The following is a 20,001-nucleotide window of genomic DNA, read 5'->3' on the forward strand; positions in this document are numbered from 1 at the left end:
TTATTCTAGAGTAATTAAATATTTGAAATTTATTTTAATTTATATAATAAAATAAATTACAACTTAAAACCTAAATTAAACGTTCAGAACAAGAGAGCAAGAGAGAGAAACTAACTATTGATTAGTAATTTCATACCAATAATTTATAGATAGTTGTGTCATTGAAGAGTTATACTAAGGGTAACATGCCATTTAATTATTATCTCCATCTATATCTCTCTCTGGGCTATCTATTGTTGGCATTTTGAGTTTATTGGTATTTTGCATAGAGATTGCATTAATGATATATTGTCATTGATGTCAATTGAACCGGTAAAAGGTATTCATGTTATTGCTGATATAGTTGTTTTTGATATTGGCTAGTAACCGGTAAGAAGATAGTTGTAGATGATATTGTAACTGGTATGTAAAGTTTGCGAGTTAAATCATTGAACTGGTGTAAAGGGTCAAACCTTTCTACGTAATGTAACCAATAAACCTTATCAGCTGTTAAACCCTAACCGATCAAGTTTGTTGGTTTATTATCTGATGAGCGGTAATGATGGAGACACGTGTGATCATTGTATGAGGATAAATTCAAATTGGTTTGGCACGTTTGCTTATTGTCTAGGGAAGGAGCAAAGTGGATTGCATTTAATGCACATCGTGTGATGAGTTACAAAGTCCAATGTGTAGGTGATCATGGAGCGGTTGGAATTGTCTTGAAGAATGTGAAGAGATTGTCATGATTTCTAACGGTCAAGATTGAACCGACTTGTTTGTTATCTCAATGATGAGAATTAGATTTTTGTTGTGTTACCAACTTGATTGATTTGTATTTAAGGTCAATGAAGTTGTTTGTAAAGTTTGTTGGAAAGATTGGTAGAAAACCCGTTGAGTGTGTGGTTGCCCAACCAGTGAATGGATCTGCATTTTTTGAGTGAAGGCAGATTGAAGCTTAGAAGGATCTGATCAAGCAAATGCAGTGCTACTCAGACAGATCAAGAAAACTTGTTGTTTTCTAACAATTACAACAGAAGTAAAATCCCTTAACCGGGTAAGCTCTAACAAGCTTGGTTACTCATTAAATCCTCTAACAAGGTGGTCCATTAGCTTGGATTCTTAAATCCTCCAGTGAGGTTACTCCTAACAGGGTATTGTGCTTCTAACAAGGCATATTTGTAAATCCCTTATCCGGGTGATTCCTAACCAAAATTAGTTCTTAACATGACTTATTGTAAAGCTCTAAAAGGCTTTGGCTCCTAACAAAGAGAACTTCGAGAGAGTTCAGATAGCTATCCTTGTGAGTCCCATCTCACCGTGGTTTTTACCTATTTGGGTTTTCCACATATAAACATTTGTGTCAAGTGGTGAATGCTTTTGTGGTTGTGATCTTATTTGTTGATTTGGTTAATTTCTGATAAGGCATGTTAAGTAAAAGCAATGAGAGATGAATATGTTGAGTTAAGATTAAGAATTGTTGATGTTTACAAGATTGAAGGTGTTTACTGCTAAAAGTTGTCATAACAGTTAAACCGGTTAATGTCAAGTATTCCTAAGAATATTGATCTTGACTGAGATATGTTTACTTTGCTTGACTGAGTTTGAGCTTGGGAACTTTGATTTGATTTTTCAATATATTGATTCACCCCCCTCTCAGTATTCTACTAGATACTTATTCTTTCATCATACCATCAATTGGTATCAGAGCTATCCAAGTCCTCTTAATCTAAAAGCCTAACAACTTGAGGAAAACATCTTGTAGATCATGATGAAGAAAGAAGGTTCGAAGTTTAACAAAGATAACTATAGAATATGGAGTGACAAAATGAAGATTTACATTAAGAGTCTTGGTAGTCAGTATTGGGATCATATAGAACATAAGTATACTACACCTACTAGACCCCTAACTGATGATCAGAAGAAAGAACAACAAGAAAATCACCAGGCATTAGAAGATATTATCAGTTCCTTGTCTGATGTTGAATATGTAGATGTTCATGGTCTTGAAATTGCATATGAAGTATGGAAGAAACTTGAAGATATCTATAGCGGTGATGAGCATGTCAAGATTGCTAAAGAAGAGAGTTTAAGAGGCAAGTTTGACAACATGAGAATGTCTGAAGGTGACAACATCTAGCAGTATGGTCAAAGGATCAAAGAGATAGTTGGAGAGATAAAGAGTGCAGGAGGGATAGTGGAAGATGCCACAGTAATTAGTAAGGTACTGAGAACCCTGCTATCGGTCTATGCTATTCGAGTTGTAGCTATTCAGGAGCTAAAATCCATTGACAAGACAAAGGTAACTCTTGACTCTATTATTGGCAAACTTACTGCTTTTGAACTAAATGGCTATGATGGTAGTGTACAGAAATCAGAATCTACATTCAGAGCTTTTGTCTCTAACCCATATGTGAGAAGAAGTAGAGATACTGACAATAGCTATGAATCTAGATCCAACAGAGATGCTGACGATGAAGACAACTTAGTGGTACTTGAAGCATTGTTGGCAAAACAACTGCCTAGAGGCATTGGTAAATATAGAGGTAAGCTACCTTTAAAATGTTTTGCATGCAACAATATTGGTCATATAGCAACAAACTGCCCTAATGGTGAAAATGATTACAAGAGAGAAATTTTAGAAGTACAAGGGTAAAGGAAAGAGAGATTGTCTTGTAGCTATTGATAGTGGTATTACTGATGATGAATCTGATGATGATGTTAGTGAAGATATTGTGTTTGTAGCAATTAAGGAAGAAGTATCAGATCAAAAGGCACTAGTATCCAGAATGGATAACTCTGATCATTGGATCATTGATAGTGGTTGTTCACATCACATGACCGGTGATTGGGGAAAATTTCTTTCCCTGAAGGAATTTAATGGCGGTGTTGTCATATTTGGCAATGACTCACCCTATATGGTAAAAGGTAAGGGAGTTATTTCTCTTAATGGGAAGAGTAGTGCTGATGATGTCTATTGGGTTGAAGGCCTAAAGCACAATCTGTTAAGTGTGGCACAACTTAATGACAGAGGTTACCCACTGCAGTTCAAAAATGGTATATGCAAAATCTTTGACAACAAAGGTGAATTAATTGCAATTGGGAAACAAACCAAAGGTAATCTATTTCATCTCAATCCTAAAGTTAGCAACTGTTTGATTGCAAAATTAGATGATAGCTGGCTTTGGCATAGGAGATTTTGTCATATAAATTTTGACAATATTATTAAAGTAAGCAAGTCTAAGATAGTAAGAGGTCTGCCTCAGCTAGACAAACCAGTTAATACTCTTTGTAAATAATGTCAACTAGGAAAGATGACTTCTTCAACTTTCAAGAGCAAGTCCTTCTCAGCAGAGCACTTGTTAGATTTGGTTCATATAGACCTATGTGGACCAATAAGAACAAGAAGCATTCAAGGTGACAAATACTTCATGATCTTCAATGATGATTGTTCAAGGATGATGTGGGACACCTTCTTGAAGGATAATAATGAAGCTTTTGGCAAATTCAAGGCATTCATAGCCTTAGCTGAGAAAGAGAGTGGCAAAAAGATAAAATGTCTAAGAATAGATCAAGGCGGTGAATTCATTTCTACAGAGTTCACTAAATATTATGATGATAATGGTATCAAGCGACAACTTTTTGCACCAAGGACACCACGACAAAATGGTATAGCAAAGAGAAACAATCGGTCAGTGGTTGAAGCTGCTAGAAATATGTTGATACAAGGAGGTAAATCAAAAACCTTTTGGAAAGAAGTTGTAAGTACAACTGTCTACACAATGAACCGAGTTCTGGTAAAAGAGGTAAGGACAAAACCCCATATGAGTACTGGTATGAGAGATCACTTGATGTTAGCTATTTTAAAATATTTGGTAGCAAATGCTTTATTAAAAGAGGTGACTACATAAGCAAGTTTGAAGCTAAGAGTGATGAAGACATATTTCTTGGCTATTCCACCAAGAGTAAGGCCTATAAATGCTTCAACAACCAGACATAGAAAATTGTTGAGAGTGTTGATGTAAGTGTAGATGAATGTCCTGAAATATTAGAAGGAACCAGTTCTGAGAAGAAGGATGAAGATCCTTGCATTTTGCTTTTAGAATATGTAACTATTAAATCAGAAACCGGTAAAGAAAATCCTGATGTACTTGTTCAACAGGAACAAATAAATTCAGAGGAAGATGACAATGAAGAAAATAAACTTGAAGAGAATCATCATGTTATTCCTAGGTATGTGAGACTGAATCACAGTCCTGAACAGATAATTTGGGATAAGGATGCTGGAGTACTAACTAGAAGGAGAATAAGAGAGAACTCTTGCATGATATCTACCTTTGAACCCAGAAATGCTAAAGAGGCATTTGGTGATGATCATTGGGTGAAAACTATGGAGGAGGAGTTGGAACAAATTGAGAAGAACAACACTTGGACCCTGGTACCCCGACCGGTAAACAAGAATGTTATAGGTACTAAATGGGTATTCAGAAACAAGTTAAATGAATATGGTGTTGTAGTTCGCAATAAGGCAAGATTAGTATGCAAAGGTTATGTGCAAGAAAAAGGAGAAGACTATGGAGAAAATTTTGCACCAGTAGCAAGACTGGAATGTGTCAGGACACTGCTTGCATTTGCAGCTCATAAGAAGTTCAAAGTATACTAGATGAATGCCAAGCTTGCATTCTTGAATGGGATACTGGAAGAAGAGGTTTATATAGAGAAGCCTGATGGTTATGCATTGACAGATAAGGAAGACATGGTATGCAAACTACATAAAGCTTTGTATGGAATAAAGAAGGCACCCAGAGCATGGTATGAATGACTTCATACTCATCTGATGAAGATAGGATTTTCTAGAACCAGTGATGACAACAATATTTATCTCAAGTATGAAGGAGATGATATATTGGCCACTAAAGTATTTGTAGATGACATTATATTTGGAGGAAATGATGACATGAGTAATTGTTTTGCAGATGAAATGAAGAATGAATTTGAGATGTCATTAGTAGGGGAAATAGAAATTTTCATAGGCTTACAGATACAAAAGATGAAGAATGGTATTTTCATTACTCAATCCAAGTATGTGAAGGAGGTTTTGAAAAATTTTGGTATGAGTGACTGTAAACCAGTTGGAACCCCAATGGTTACAGGTTGTAAATTGTCCAAGGAAGATGCATCTAAGTCTATAGATGAAAAGGAATTCAGGTCAATGATTGGAAAACTACACTATGTTGTTCATAATCGACCGAATAATGCCCATGCAGTTGGTATTGTGGCTAGATTTTAGAAGAATCCAAAGGAGGCAAATTTGATGGCAACTAAGAGAATCTTTAGATATCTCAAAGGTAATGTTGATTATGGATTATGGTATCCCTATGGTGGAGATTTTGACTAGTAGGCATACATAGATGCTGATTGGGCAGGAAATATTGATGACCAGAAGAGTACTACCAGTGGAGCATTCTTTCTAGGAGGAAGGCTAGTCTCATGGAGTAGTAAAAAGCAGAGTTGCACTTCACAACCTATTGTTGAAGCTGAATATGTAGCAACTTATATGAATTGCACACAAGCTATGTGGATGAGGCGCATTTTGGAAGGTTTGAAGATGAAAATCTCAGAACCCATAAAGATTTTGTGTGATAATACGAGTGCAATAAACATTTCTAAAAATCCTGTTTTGCATGCAAGGACTAAGCACATTGAATTGAAATATCACTTCTTGAGAGAAAAAGTTCCACTTCTTGAGAGAAAAAGTTCAAAGTAAAGATGTTATCTTAGAGCATGTTTCTACCAAGGAGCAGCTTGCAGATATATTTACCAAACCTCTGCCTAAGACCACTTTTGAGTGTCTTAGAAGTCAATTGGGGGTTGTCCCTCTTCATGAAGTCAGTTGAACATGATGCTAATTGCATCAGTCTCTGAATTACTTGTAGAATCTTATATGGATTGATGAAGGAGTGGATGTATTCCATAGGGGGATCATCAAGTTGTAGAATGATGCTGATGCACAGTGAGAGCAGAATTACATGTTTTACTTTCACTTTGGCATTGGTGTCAAAGGGGGAGAAGAATTATGTGTCTCATAAGGTGAATACTTTGGAATTGGTGTCAAAGGGGGAGAAGAATTATATGATTGAGGAGAAGAATTATGTGTCTGATGAGGTGAATACTTGGTAATGTAAACCAGGATTCCTACTCACCAACGACAGGCTGAAGACACACAGAGCAAGGTGAATACTTGGTAATGTAAACTAGGATTCCTATTCACCAATCTTAGCAGAAATCAGAGGCGTTGATATTTGTATTGCCATCAATGCCAAAGGGGGAGATTTTTGGCATTTTGAGTTTATTGGCATTTTGCATAGAGATTGCATTAATGATACAAGTCATTGATGTCAATTGAATCGGTAAAAGGTATTCATGTTATTGTTGATATTGGTGTTTTTGATATTGGCTAGTAACCAGTAAGAAGAGAGTTGTAGATGATATTGTAACCGGTATGTAAAGTTTGCGAGTTGAATCGGTGAACCGGTGTAAAGGGTCAAACCTTTCTATGTAATGTAACCGGTAAAGCCTATCAGATGTTAAACCCTAACCGATCAAGTTTGTTGGTTTATTATCTAATGAGCGTAATGATGGAGACACGTGTGATCATTGTATGAGGATAAATTCAAATTGGTTTGGTGCATTTTCTTATTGTCTAGGGAAGCAGCAAAGTGGATTGTATTTAATGCAAATCGTGTGATGAGTTATAAAGTCGATGATTATGGAGCGGTTGGAATTGTCTTGAAGAATGTGAAGAGATTGTCATGATTTCTAACGGTCAAGATTGAACCAACTTGTTTGTAATCTCAATGATGAGAATTAGGTTTTTGTTGTGTTATCGACCTAATTGATTTATATTTAAGGTCGATGAAGTTGTTTGTAATGGTTGTTGGAAAGATTGGTAGAAAAATTGTTGAGTGTGTGGTTGCCCAACCAGTGAATGGATCTACATTTTTGAGTGAAGGCATATTGAAGCTTAGAAGGATCTGATCAAGCAAATGTAGTGCTACTTAGACAGATCAAGAAAACCTGTTGTTTTCTAACAATTACAACAGATGTAAAATCCCTTAACTAGGTAAGCTCTAACAAGCTTGGTTACTCATTAAATCCTCTAACAAGGTGGTCCATTAGCTTGGATTCTTAAATCTTCCAGCGAGGTTAATCCTAATAGGGTATTGTGCTTCTAACAAGGCATATTTGTAAATCCCTTAATCGGGTGATTCCTAACCGAAATTAGTTCTTAACAAGACTTGATTGTAAAGCTCTAACAGGCTTTGGCTCCTAACAGGGCAAACTTCAAGAGAGTTCAGATAGCTATCCTTGTGAGTCCCATCTCACCGTAGTTTTTACCTATTTGGGTTTTCCACGTATAAACATTTGTGTCAAGTGGTGAATGCTTTCATGGTTGTGATCTTATTTGTTGATTTGGTTAATTTTTGATAAGGCATATTAAGTAGAAGCAATGAGAGATGAATATGTTGAGTTAAGATTAAGCATTGTTGATGTTTACAAGATTGAAGGTGTTTACTGCTAAAAGTTGTCATAACAGTTAAACCGGTTAACGTCAAGTATTCTTAAGAATATTGATCTTGACTGAGTTTGAGCTTGGGAACTTTGATTCAGTTTTTCAATATAGTGATTCATCCCCCCTCTCAGTATTCTACCGGATACTTATTCTTTCATCATACCATCATCTATATCTCCTTACCTCTTCTTGTATCTCTCTCTTTGCCCCCTCTATCATTCCCACTATATATATCCATGTATCTCTCCCTTTCCCCCTCTCGCTCCCTCTTTTTATATATCTATACTTCTATGCCCCATTTCTCCCTCTCTCATTCACTATGTCTATTTATATATTTTTATCCCTTTATATATATATATATATATATCTTTCACTCACACACATTCTATATTTCTCCTTCCTTATCTATATCTCTATATCTCTCTCATTCACACAAACACATACTCCCTATTTCTCCCTCTCCCTTGCTATCTCTATCTCTAGATCTTATGCATTCCTCTTCCCTCATCTCTCCTACTCTCTCTCTATATCCCTCTCTACCTCTGAACACATATCACTTCCTATATCTTTATCTTTCTATCTCCATGTCTCCCTCCCCCCCTTTCCATTTCCTTCTATCTCTTCCTCTCTCTCTCTCTCACCACCTTCATATTTTACAAGTTATATCTATTCTCTCTCCCCTTTCTACCCTTATCTCCATATCTTTCTATCCCTATACATCCCTCTCTCCATCTTTCTATCTTATCTCTCCTCGTCTTCCTCTCCCCATACTCCCTCTTTTTATATCTCTCTACTTCTACTATTTCTAAACATACACTCCCTATTTCTCCCTTCCTATCTCTATCAGTTTTATCTCTCTATATTCCCCCCTCCCTATCACTCTCACTCTTTCTAATGTCTAAACCTTTTTATCTATTACTTGTATTTGTCTCCTTATTTCTCTCTCACTCTTGCCCCCTCTATCTCTATCTCCATACATCTATGTTCCCCTCTAAATCTATTTATCTCTCTCTCTCTCTCTCTCTCTCTCTCTCTCTCTCTATATCTATATATATATATATATATATATATATATATACCCCTATTTATCTCCTTATCTATATCCATCTCTTTTTCTCTTCATTTATATCTATACATGTCTCTATTTCTCTTCCAATATATGTGCATCTCTCCCTCTATCTCCCCCTATTTCTCTCACCGTCTTTCCATCTGAGTAAGTGCACAAAGATGGTGGTCAAAAAGGGGGGTATAAGTGGACACTTTTTTTCTGAAATCAGATGAACCTGAACTTGGAGGCAAAATTTGAAAGTCATCCACTCAAGATATAAAGATAATCAAATAACAAATATTGTAGTACTATGAATCTAGTTTCCAAAATACTAAACTTTTTAAAAAATGGATAAGATTAAGGGGGTCAAATCCTTCGTGCACAAAAAAAAGGCCTTGATTTTTTTAGAAAAACATAACATAGTGTCTGACGTGCGCATCAAAAAAGTCATATTAAGATTTAGTATTTTGACAAATCCTTTGGCAGAAAGATAGTTAAGAGTGAGCACTAGAAGATGTGTATTTTTTTGTAATTTTTTGTTGAGTATTTTTTTTTTAATGATTTTTCCGATAGAGCAAATCCTGAAAATTAGGTACCTGTTCGTACGCGAAGCATAAGTTGCACTAAAAAAATCGAAAATGTAGTTTTTTTTTTAAATTGTAAAGAATCAAGTTCACTACAATAATATATAATTTTTTTAAAATTTGGATAATTATATCAAAAGTTATTAAAAAAATGGTGCATGTATGTCTGTGAGAACTATGGAGACATTGGTATAAGAAATTCAATAATAATATGTTATTGTTGTTCAAATTTTTAAAAAATTATATGGTTAGAAAGCTCAGAAGATGGGTGAAAATATGGTGGAAATTTTAGAAATACCCACTTGGTGATGTGTAAACCTGATGATGACAAAGTCGAGAAACCAAGTTGATAAAATAAAACATGCCAAAAAAGAGGGGAATGGAGGGAAATCAAACTTCTAAACCGTAGCTTTGTCATCTAAGCCTATTTCCAAACCTAAACAAACAAAAGCGCGTACGGGGTACGTATGGTATAAAAAACGCGTACGAGGTACTTATGGTGTAAGAAGCGCCTACATTCTATCTTTACTATAAAAGGCGTGTACGCGCTATTTTTACTATAAATAGCGGGTACGTGCTATTTGTACTTTAAAAAGCGCGTACGTGCTATTTTTACTATAAATAGCACGTGTGGGCTAAGTTTGTCAAATTTTGGGAGTGTGTATAATATGCTATTGTATATATATAATATGTGTATATACATATAATATATAATTTATATATAATATAAAAAATAAAAAATATATAATATATTCTCTCTCTCTCTCTCTCTCTCTCTCTCTTTCTCTCTCTCTCTCTCTCTCTCTCTCCTCTCTCTCTCTCTCTCTCTCTCCCTCCAATATATCTTCTTTTTGTTTGCATATATATAAGGTGATAAGAAGATTGACAAGGTGGTTGGTTTTCTTTTTCTTTTTAAAGAAGATAGGATATAAAGTAGAACGTTTGAAGAAAATGAACGTATTGGTTTCTTTGGATCACGTGGATGTATTGGTTGGATAATATTTATGGGTCGTATGGTGTACTAAGGGGTCATATGGTGTATTATGACCCCTTAGGTGTCGTTATGGGTCATATGGTGTTCTATGATCCTTTAGGACACCATATGACCCCTTAGGACTCCATATGGTGTCATTATGGGTCATATGGTGTCCTAATGGGTCATATGGTATTCTATGACCCCTTAGGATACCATATGATCCCTTACATGTCATTAGAGGGCATATTGTTTCCTAAGAGGTCATATGGTGTCCTATGACCCCTTAGGACACCATATGACCCCTTAACACACCATACGACCCATAACGACACTATATGGTGTCCTAAGGGGTCATAGGATGTCATACGACCCCTTAGGACACCATACAACCCATAACAACACCATGTGGTGTCCTAAAGGGTCATTTGGTGTTTTATGACCCCTTAGGACACTATTTGGCGTCATTATAGGTCCTATGGTGTGCTAAGGGATCATATAGTGTCCTATGACCCCTTAGATGTTGTTAGGGGTCGTATTGTGTTCTAAGGACCTCATATGGTTTCCTATGAGCCATTAGGACACCATATGGTATCGTTATGTGTCTTATGTTGTCGTATGACCCCTAGGACACCTTATGACCACTTAGGACACCATATGGTGTCATTAGGGGTCATATGGTGTCCTAAGGGGTCATATGGTCTCCTACGACCCCTTAGGACACTATTTGATCCCTTAGGACTCCATATGGTGTGATTATGGGTCGTATGGTCTCCTAAGAGGTCATATAGTGTTTTATGATCCCTTAGGACACCATTTGGTGTCATTATGGGTTGTATGGTGTGCTAAGGGGTCATATGGTGTCTTATGACCCCTTAGGACTCCATATGACCTCTTACGTGTCGTTATGGGTCATATGGTGTCCTAACGGGTCATATGGTATTCTATGATCCCTTAGGACACCATATGATCCCTTAGGACTCCATATGGTGTCGTTATGGGTTGTATGGTGTCCTAAAGGGTCATATGGTATTCTATGACCTCTTAGGACACCATATGATCCCTTAGGTGTCATTAGAAGTCATATTGTTTCATAAGAGGTCATGTGGTGTCCTATGACCCCTTAGGACACCATATGACCCCTTGAGACACCATACGACCCATAAAGACATCATATGGTGTCCTAAGGGGTCATATGATGCCACATGACCCCTCAAGATACCATACGACCCATAAAAACACCATATGGTGCCCTAAAGGGTCATATGGTGTTCTATGACCCCTTAAGACACTATTTGGCATCATTATAGGTCCTATGGTGTTCTAATGGATCATATAGTGTCATATGACCCCTTAGGATACCATATGACCCCTTAGATGTTGTTAGGGGTCGTATTGTGTTCTAAGGGTCATATGGTGTCCTATGAGCCATTAGAACACCATATGGTATCGTTATGTGTCTTATGTTGTCGTATGACCCCTAGGACACCTTATGACAACTTAGGACACCATATGGTGTCATTAGGGGTCATATGGTGTCCTAAGGGGTCATATGGTCTCCTACAACCCCTTAGGATACTATTTGACCCCTTAAGACTCCATATGATGTCCTAAGAGGTCATATAGTGTTTTATGACCCCTTAGGATACCATTTGGTGTCATTATGAGTCGTATGGTGTGCTAAGGGGTTATATAGGACTCCATATGACCTCTTATGTGTCGTTATGGGTCATATGGTGTCCTATGACCCCTTAGGACACATGCATGGATCCCTATGATACCATATGACCCCTAAGAATACCTTTTGACCCTAGAGAGGGAGAGAGGGGGAGGAGAGGGAGGCAATGGGAGAGAGATACACCTGAGAGAGAGAGAGAGAGAGAGAGAGAGAGAGAGAGAGAGAGAGAGAGAGAGAGAGAGAGAGAGAGAGAGAGAGAGGTGAAGGGAGGAAAGGTGAGAGAGAGAGAAAGAGAGGGTGAGAGATAGAGAGAGTTTGAGTGAGAGGGAGGAAGGGGTGGAAGGATATTACAAGAGACTAGAGAAAGAGGTGCGAAGAGAGGGAGATAGAGAGAGAGTGAGAAAGAGAGGTAATGAGAAAGGGAGAGAGGGAGGGAGAGGGGAGAGGGAGAGAATGAGAGAGAGACACCTGAGAGAAGGAGAGAGTGAGATAGAGAGAACGAGGATGAGAGGGAGAGACTTCAGAGATAAAGAATTGGAGAGAGAGAGAGAGAGAGAGAGAGAGAGAGAGAGAGAGAGAGAGAGAGAGAGAGAGAGAGAGAGAGAGAGAGAGAGAGAGAGAGAGAGAGAGAGAGAGAGAGAGAGAGAGAGAGAGAGAGAGAGAGAGAGAGAGAGAGAGAGTTAAGTGAAAAATAGAAAGGGAGGTGGGGAGGTAGGGAGAGAGTGGGAAAGAGATACACTTGACAGAGGAGGAGAGTGAGATAGAGGGATAGAGAGGCAGATAGAGAGAGAGAGAGAGAGAGAGAGAGAGAGAGAGAGAGAGAGAGAGAGAGAGAGAGAGAAGAGGAGAGATATTTGAGAGAGGGAGAGAAACTTGATAGAGATATTTGAGAGAGGGAGAGAAAGAGAGGGATATATGAAAGAGAGAAAGAGGGTGAGGGAGATGAGAAAGAGACGGAGAGATACCCGAGAGAGGGAAGAAAGTAGAGAGGGAGATGCCTAAGAGACAAAAAGGTAGGGGTTAAGGAAGAGAGAGGGGGAATGTAGGGAAGAGATGAGAGACATAATGCTGATATGAGCATGCTGATTACTGAAATTTGACTAAGTCTGAAATTTATAAGAATACTAAAAAAACTAGAATCTGCATTATAACTCTTAGAGATCTGGAACCACTCTCAAACATCCTGACAATATATACATAAAATATAACTTAAAGTATAAATATTTTATGTATATATCCTATTGAAAAACCTAATGGAATGCTAAGTGAATTGCATTTTATTGACAGACAGAACCACATATGCGGTTTTAGTTTTTAAACCGCATATGTGGCTAGTATGTTTTAAACCGCGCACGCGGTTTAGCTTTGATTAGGCTCGGCAAAACAAGCCTAAACGCGTACGGGGTTCTTTAAATTTGAAATACCTCATACGCGTTTTGGTGTTTTTCATGTGTTTTTTTTGGTGTGTCCACTTTTCTGACCACAATCTTTGTGCACTTACCCATCTCTATTTGTCTATCCCTAGGTCTCTTTGTTTGTCAATCTCATTATATATCTCCCCCTTCTCTCCCCCTCTCTCTATATGTCCTTAGATATCTATCTCACTCTATCTCACCATCTATTTATATGTATCTCTCCCTCTTCATTTACAGATCTCTCTCTATCTCTTCCTCTATATCCCCCTATCTTTCTATCTCCCTGTACCTCTCTCTATCTCTCTCTCCTTATCACTTCTTTCATCTATCCTTCTAACTCTATCTAGTTATCTTTATCTCTCTATCACTATATCTCTCCCTCTCTTTATATATCACTTACTATCTCTATCTTTTTATCTCCCCCTTTCTCTCTTTTTATTTTTCTCTTTCATTTTTATCTACTCCTCTCCCCTCTCTCTTTTATCTCTCCATATCTCTCTGCTCCTCTCCATATTCCTTTCCTTATTCTCCATCTCTGTCTCTAACTCTATTTATATCTCTATCTTCTTCTTTTTCTCTATCTCTATCTTGATCTCTTTACCCATCTCTCTCTCACCTATCTCCCCTCTATGTCTCCCTCCTTCTAGCACTATCTCAACCTCTCTCTCGCTCTCACAATTTGTTGTTGGTAATGAAACTTGATTTTCTTCTCAATTTAAAGGTTTTGTTTCAATTATGATTGGATCGCTATAAGTGGATGCTTAGTTAATTTGAAGCTATCACTTCTCTAATGAGAACTTTGTTGCACAAACAACATTATGACCTAACAAGTGACCTCATGTATTACCCAATTATATGCAAAAAAATAGACCACTGTTTTTCCTAATTCACCATACACACCTCTTTTGGCATACCCATTGCACACTAAGGTGCAATTGCTAGTTTAATGATGTGCCAACAAATAGTATCATAATTTAGCCATTATAGTGTGAACTTTCTTACTTATTTATTTATAGAATTTAGAAGGTGTCATAAGTTACGCAATAATAGTCACTTCAGGACGAAAATGACGCCTCGTGGATAACCTTTGATAAAAATAAGGATAACCTTTGATTTCAGACATGACCTGACCTGACCTTTCCTTTCAATTAAAACAAGAAATTACTTATGTCAAAATATGTGACAGATTAACATAGGCTATTATAAGCGACCCTGATCCTATTTTGAGGCAAGATACATGCATTTGGAAGGGTTGCACACACAATTTCTCCTCTGTATATTTTCCCGGTTCCACCCCGTTTTAGGCATACTCCAACAGTGTTGAGCATGGAGAAGAAGGGCCTGAAAATCATTACCGGAGCAGACGAATTAGGATGTGCCCTAAAGGATTCCCTGGTGGAATACCTGAAAGAAAAGGGGGCAGAGGTGGAGGATGTGGGCACTAACAAGTATTACAGTGTGGGAGAAGAAGTGGGGCGACGGGTAAGCGAAAAACAGCAGGGGAGTAATGAGCAAGTGAAGGGCTTGGTGGCCTGTGGGACGGGCGTGGGGGTTTCTGTGTTTGCTAACAAGTTCCCGGGCATATATGCGGTCACATGCGGAACCGTGGAGGAGGCCCAAAACTGCAGATCCATAAACGATTGCAATGTTTTGGCGGTGGGAGGAATGTTCACACACACCAGAGGAGGGTAGGCGGATCGTTGATGCGTGGCTCGATACGCCCTTCAGAGCCCCCTGCCCGGCCAGCAAGGGCGAACCCTGGCCGCCTGAGATCGATGCCTTTTTGGAAAATTCTGTTAAAGAGATGCCCAAAATATCATCATCATCATCATCAGATTCTTCTTCTTGCGCGCTTTGCTCGCTGAGCAAGACTAGGGATTTTGAAGCGGTGGATATCATGCCTGGTGGGTCGTGGAGTATTGTGAGACAGAGCCCTACTGCTGCCATTGTTAAATTCAAGGCGGGAAGCATTGAGCCCGCTCATCATCATACCTTTGGGCATGATCTTGTTGTGCTATCTGGTTCCAAGCGTGTGTGGAACCTTACTAAAAGCCAAACCTTTGATCTGGGCCCTGGGGATTATCTCTACACGCCTTCTCCTGATGTGCATCGAGTGCAGTATTTAACCGATACGGAATTCTTTATCAGGTGGGATGGGCACTGGGACATTCTGTTGGACGAGGATTTAACTGCTGCAACTGCTGCCATTGAGGCTGTTGCAAACAAACCCAGCTAAATTAGTCCTCTGTCAGTTTCTTGGCGATCGTATGTTAACGACTAATTAGTATGTCAATTTCATGGTGATCTACTAAAAATCTAGATGGCTTTCCTTTCAATTCTTAGACGATCTTATGAATTCCAAGATCTAAATAGTAAGTTTATTGTTAATCTAATTTGGGTTCGGTATGTTTCTCTTTAAGTGTGTGTTGTAAGTTAGTTTTGTGGTCGGCAGTGAAGCAGAGGATTGTAAATAAGCTGAATGAATGAATGTATGTCAGTGATTTAAGTTTTCTTCTGGTGAGTTTAGTGTTTTGATGATTAAGTTATTCTAGTGATCTACTTTTAGTTTAGTATGTTTTCTTATCTTAAAATCAGATTAATTTTCATTCCATTTTTTTTTTTTTTTTTTCGATTTTATAAATAATAAGAGTTATGTTTATTGGTGATCTAATTTAAACTTATTATGTTTCTCTTGAATAAATATTGTGCCGTAGTCAAGTGGGAAATGGTATCGAATATAGATTGAATGAATCAATGAATGCATGTTTTTAATGATTAAATCTATTAATGATCTAATTTGAATTTGGTATACTTCTTAAATAAATACTCTGGAGTTAGTTAGTTTCTGAGGGGCTGATATTGTACACAGGTGAATGATTATGTACTAATAAAGGGGACGCCACCAGGCATGAATTTAGAGCTTGTACAGGGCATTTTCGTCATGCTACAGGCCGTGCTATATTTGAGATCCAGTCTGTCTTAGGCCTCAATGCTGATCTCAAATTTAATGTCACTGTTCTTCACCGATTCTTGCAGAATCAGTCCTTATTAACTGAGGTTTTATATACTTAAATATTGGAAAATAAGTAGGTATATGTATTAAAAGAGAGATGGGTGGTATTTATGTACCAGTGGTAATGCATCACCATTAAAGGCAGTTACTGCTTACAATACTGCATAAGCAGGACACAAGTGATATATGTTTATTTATTATTTATTATTTATTATTTATTATTTATGGGATTGTTCTCACAATTCAAGTTTCTGCTGTACCTATGTTATTGATCATATTGTGCCCAACATTAAATTTTGTTCATCTAGCAAGGAAATAAATTATGTCATGGAGAAAGAGGCTGTGTATTGATATTTAGGTTATTTGATTCAGTCTAGATTATTTCCACTGAGCCTCAAGACTCTATATGGTGAACAACTTAGTGTTCACAAATGGAAGTCTTCTCATGGATAGATTAGGAATAGTTCAATACTTTTTGAGTTTTACACTGCCATAATTTGTAAAAAGCAAGGGAAAGCGTTGAATGATTATCGCTTATACGATTAATCCTTCAATGTGTACTACCCATTCACAAGGTAGCAACACGCACAGAGTTAACACAGCCGGGGGCTCGAACTCAAGATCATGGAGAGCATATCCACACCTTAAGTTGCGATCCACGACTGGACCCTAAGCATATCAAACTCAATAATTTACTTTGGAAATGAGTTGTATTTATAGTACATGATTTCTGATCTACTTAATGGGATGAGTTATTTCATAATTCTGTATTTATAAAGCATATAAAGTCATGGGATTGGAGTTTTATATGTAGCTTAATGTGCGAAAATAGAGTCTATCAGATTAGTAACAGAGATTATGTGCAAAATGCAATACATATCTAGTTTTATTTATATTGCATGGTTTCTGATCTGAATTATACTTAATGGGAAGAGTTTTTTCATGATTATGCATTCAGGAACCATATAAGCTCAAGTAGGAGATGGCGTTGTACGTGGATTTGGAGTTTTATATGTATGCCTTCAATACACAAGAATAGATTAACTGTAATGACAGAGTTAGTCAATATCCCACCATTGGATGATATGACATGTAATGGCTGTCTAATTATATTTATAAAACATGGTTTCAGATATGATCAGATATGGAAGTTACTTCATGGGAAGAGTAATTTCATGATTCTGTATTCATAAAAGCATGTAAGGTTAATATACAACAACCCTGATTCCATGTAGTCCGAAAATTCTCAGAATGGTTAAAGCGAAAAACAAACCTTATCTCTAGCCGTATCAGCATTGCTTCACTGTTGCTTCACTATTGCTTCGATTATATGCATATATTACTTTCACCATTTGTTCAAGCAGGTCCAGAGTTCAAGCGGTCAACAGTTATTTTGTAGAATTTTTTTTTTTTTTTTTTTCAGTAATAATTATGATTTTATTGCTTAAAATAAAGTAAGTACACAAGTCTAAAGCTCAAGTACCACCAATCCACCAAATCAAAATTGTCTGTACGACATTCACCCAAACCACCCCAACCCCAAAACAAGTTCATCTATAGTTACAATCATTTTCAGCTACAAAAATCCATACCCAAAAAACTCCAGCATACAATCATCTACAGAATTAGCCATACCCAAAATGACCGTCACATCCCATGATCATCAAAAACCAAAGAAATGTGGGTTACACCGCAGAGTCCATAAGTATTAAAACAGACATAAACTAGACATATCACACCTTAAAAAACGGGTTATCAAAAAAGGAAATTGGTAGTTGTATCATCCCCTCCGAGAGGAGCTCGCCACACCACCGGAACCGGAGCCAACCTTTGCCTTCCTCAGACGAAGAACACGCCTTCCCGCTTCCGCCTCCTCTGCCTTCGCTTGCTCGATCACCACTTCCAGCTCCTTTATCTCAATCAACAGCTTCAAAGCTTCCTCAAACGAAGAACACGCCTTCCCGCTTCCGTGCCTCCAAACTATGGTGGTATTTACATTGCCCTCGTGCCCATCTCAGAAATGGTTTGTTGACCCGCTTTATACCTTCGCCTTCTTGCTTTATTCCTTCCCCAATGTCAAAGCCAACTCTCGAGATTGCCCATTCGAGTAATGAGTCCAATTCACCTAGATAAGCAGCAGGAACCAAGGCTTCCATCACATGCTTCACCGTCCCTGTATTGTCACCACTCTGCAAACCCCAAGCCATTACTAACAAATAAACATCCATTCTGGTCTTATAACGGTGCTTGATCCCCTCAAAAGCACTACCCACAATCAGATAGATACAAGGTACTAGATATTCATCCCAGAAGTTAAAAAAACACTTCACCCTATGGGTAGTCAACTCTCCATGAAACAGACACAGTTGTTTTTGTGTCTTGAGAGTGAAATTTGCTTCCATCTCTCACCCCAGCACAAAAAAACACCTTTGCCACCTCTTTGCAATTCCACCACCACAGTTGAATTACTCTTCAAACCCTGCACTCCCGCTTCTTGCTTTTTTGCGCATTAATAGGAATGAAGCAAGTGGTTATAGCTCCCTTTAACCTTGGCTCACACTCCCTCTTTAAGACTCTGTGCAACATTGATACAATGCCACCTTCCATACCATCCATCAACCGCTTTCGTACTCATCAAATACTCGGGGATCTCAAAGCTGCTTTCAACTGACATTATCACCTTGTCAGTTATTCTTCGAAATTTAATTGTCTCATGTCTTCAATTCCCACTTAACCAATTTCATTAAAACTCAACACCCATTTTGATAAGACATTTACTTCCATGTTACCCATCCTTTTAATATGGCTAATTCTAAAATATTTGAATTTATTTAAGTCTTCCACAAAGTTGAGTATAGAGTTTTGTAGATGCTATGCATCAATCGATCCCTTCATGATTGTTTGTATGATTACCAACAAATCTCCTTCAAGATGTAGTTTCCTCACCCCCATTTGCTGACAAAATCTTACTGCCATCAATGCCGCATTTAATTCCGCTACATTATGTGTCCCTGATTCAATCCTTTACAATGAATCCTGCCCCTCCCTTTGAGGCACCGCCAAAATTTGCTTTCACCCAACCTTCCAAAGGCTTTTCCTACACCACCTTACGTTGCAAAAAGGAACTGGATTGAACCCAGTCATGCCCATTTACAAGCCAATTATTTTGTAGATATTGAAATAAAACGATGACATTTATTAGGGAAATAGGTAGGCTCCTGAAAATTAGTATACCCGTGTGTCTTGAGTGTGTGCATTTTATTGTAGTTGTTTTCCTATTTGAGCGCACACTTTTTTTAATTTATATTGATGTTCATAAATGAATAAGGACCCATTTTTGGTATGAGAATTTGTTCAGGAAAAACAATTTTTTTAGGTTTGGCAAGAAATGGTTAGTAGTCATCTTTTATTTGTTATTATTATATGTTTTGTTTAGGAATAATTGTGTTTGTATGGATGAAAGATTATATTCCTAGTGATTTTGAAAGTGTGTAAGATGTTCATTTCTAATTATATGTGACTTTATATTGTAGTTGGAGTATTGATCATGGATCAAAAGTTCTAATAGTGAGATAGTGTTTTTGTCAAATTAATAATTGTTATCTTCAAATCTCCAATCCCCAATGATGGTTCTAGGCCATCCTACCACGTGGAATTAAAACATCTACTCTCACCATACTAGGAGGTGTCACAAGGCCCAAATACACACAAATACAGACAAAAAAAAGAACACAAGGA

General features: G+C 37.6%; 1 protein-coding gene across 1 annotated transcript; it reads left to right on the plus strand.

The window, feature by feature from the left end:
• The first annotated feature begins 14,395 nt into the window (after nt 1-14,395).
• On the plus strand, nt 14,396-17,548 carry LOC131033393 (DNA damage-repair/toleration protein DRT102). The gene is given in 3 exon segments (XM_057964618.2): nt 14,396-14,924; nt 14,926-15,534; nt 17,222-17,548. Coding segments are annotated over 2 exon segments (909 nt in total). The 5' UTR covers nt 14,396-14,576; the 3' UTR covers nt 15,487-15,534; nt 17,222-17,548.
• The last annotated feature ends 2,453 nt before the right edge of the window (nt 17,549-20,001 follow it).

The sequence above is a fragment of the Cryptomeria japonica genome, chromosome 7 (assembly GCF_030272615.1).
Source record: "Cryptomeria japonica chromosome 7, Sugi_1.0, whole genome shotgun sequence".
Classification (NCBI taxonomy): domain Eukaryota; kingdom Viridiplantae; phylum Streptophyta; class Pinopsida; order Cupressales; family Cupressaceae; genus Cryptomeria; species Cryptomeria japonica.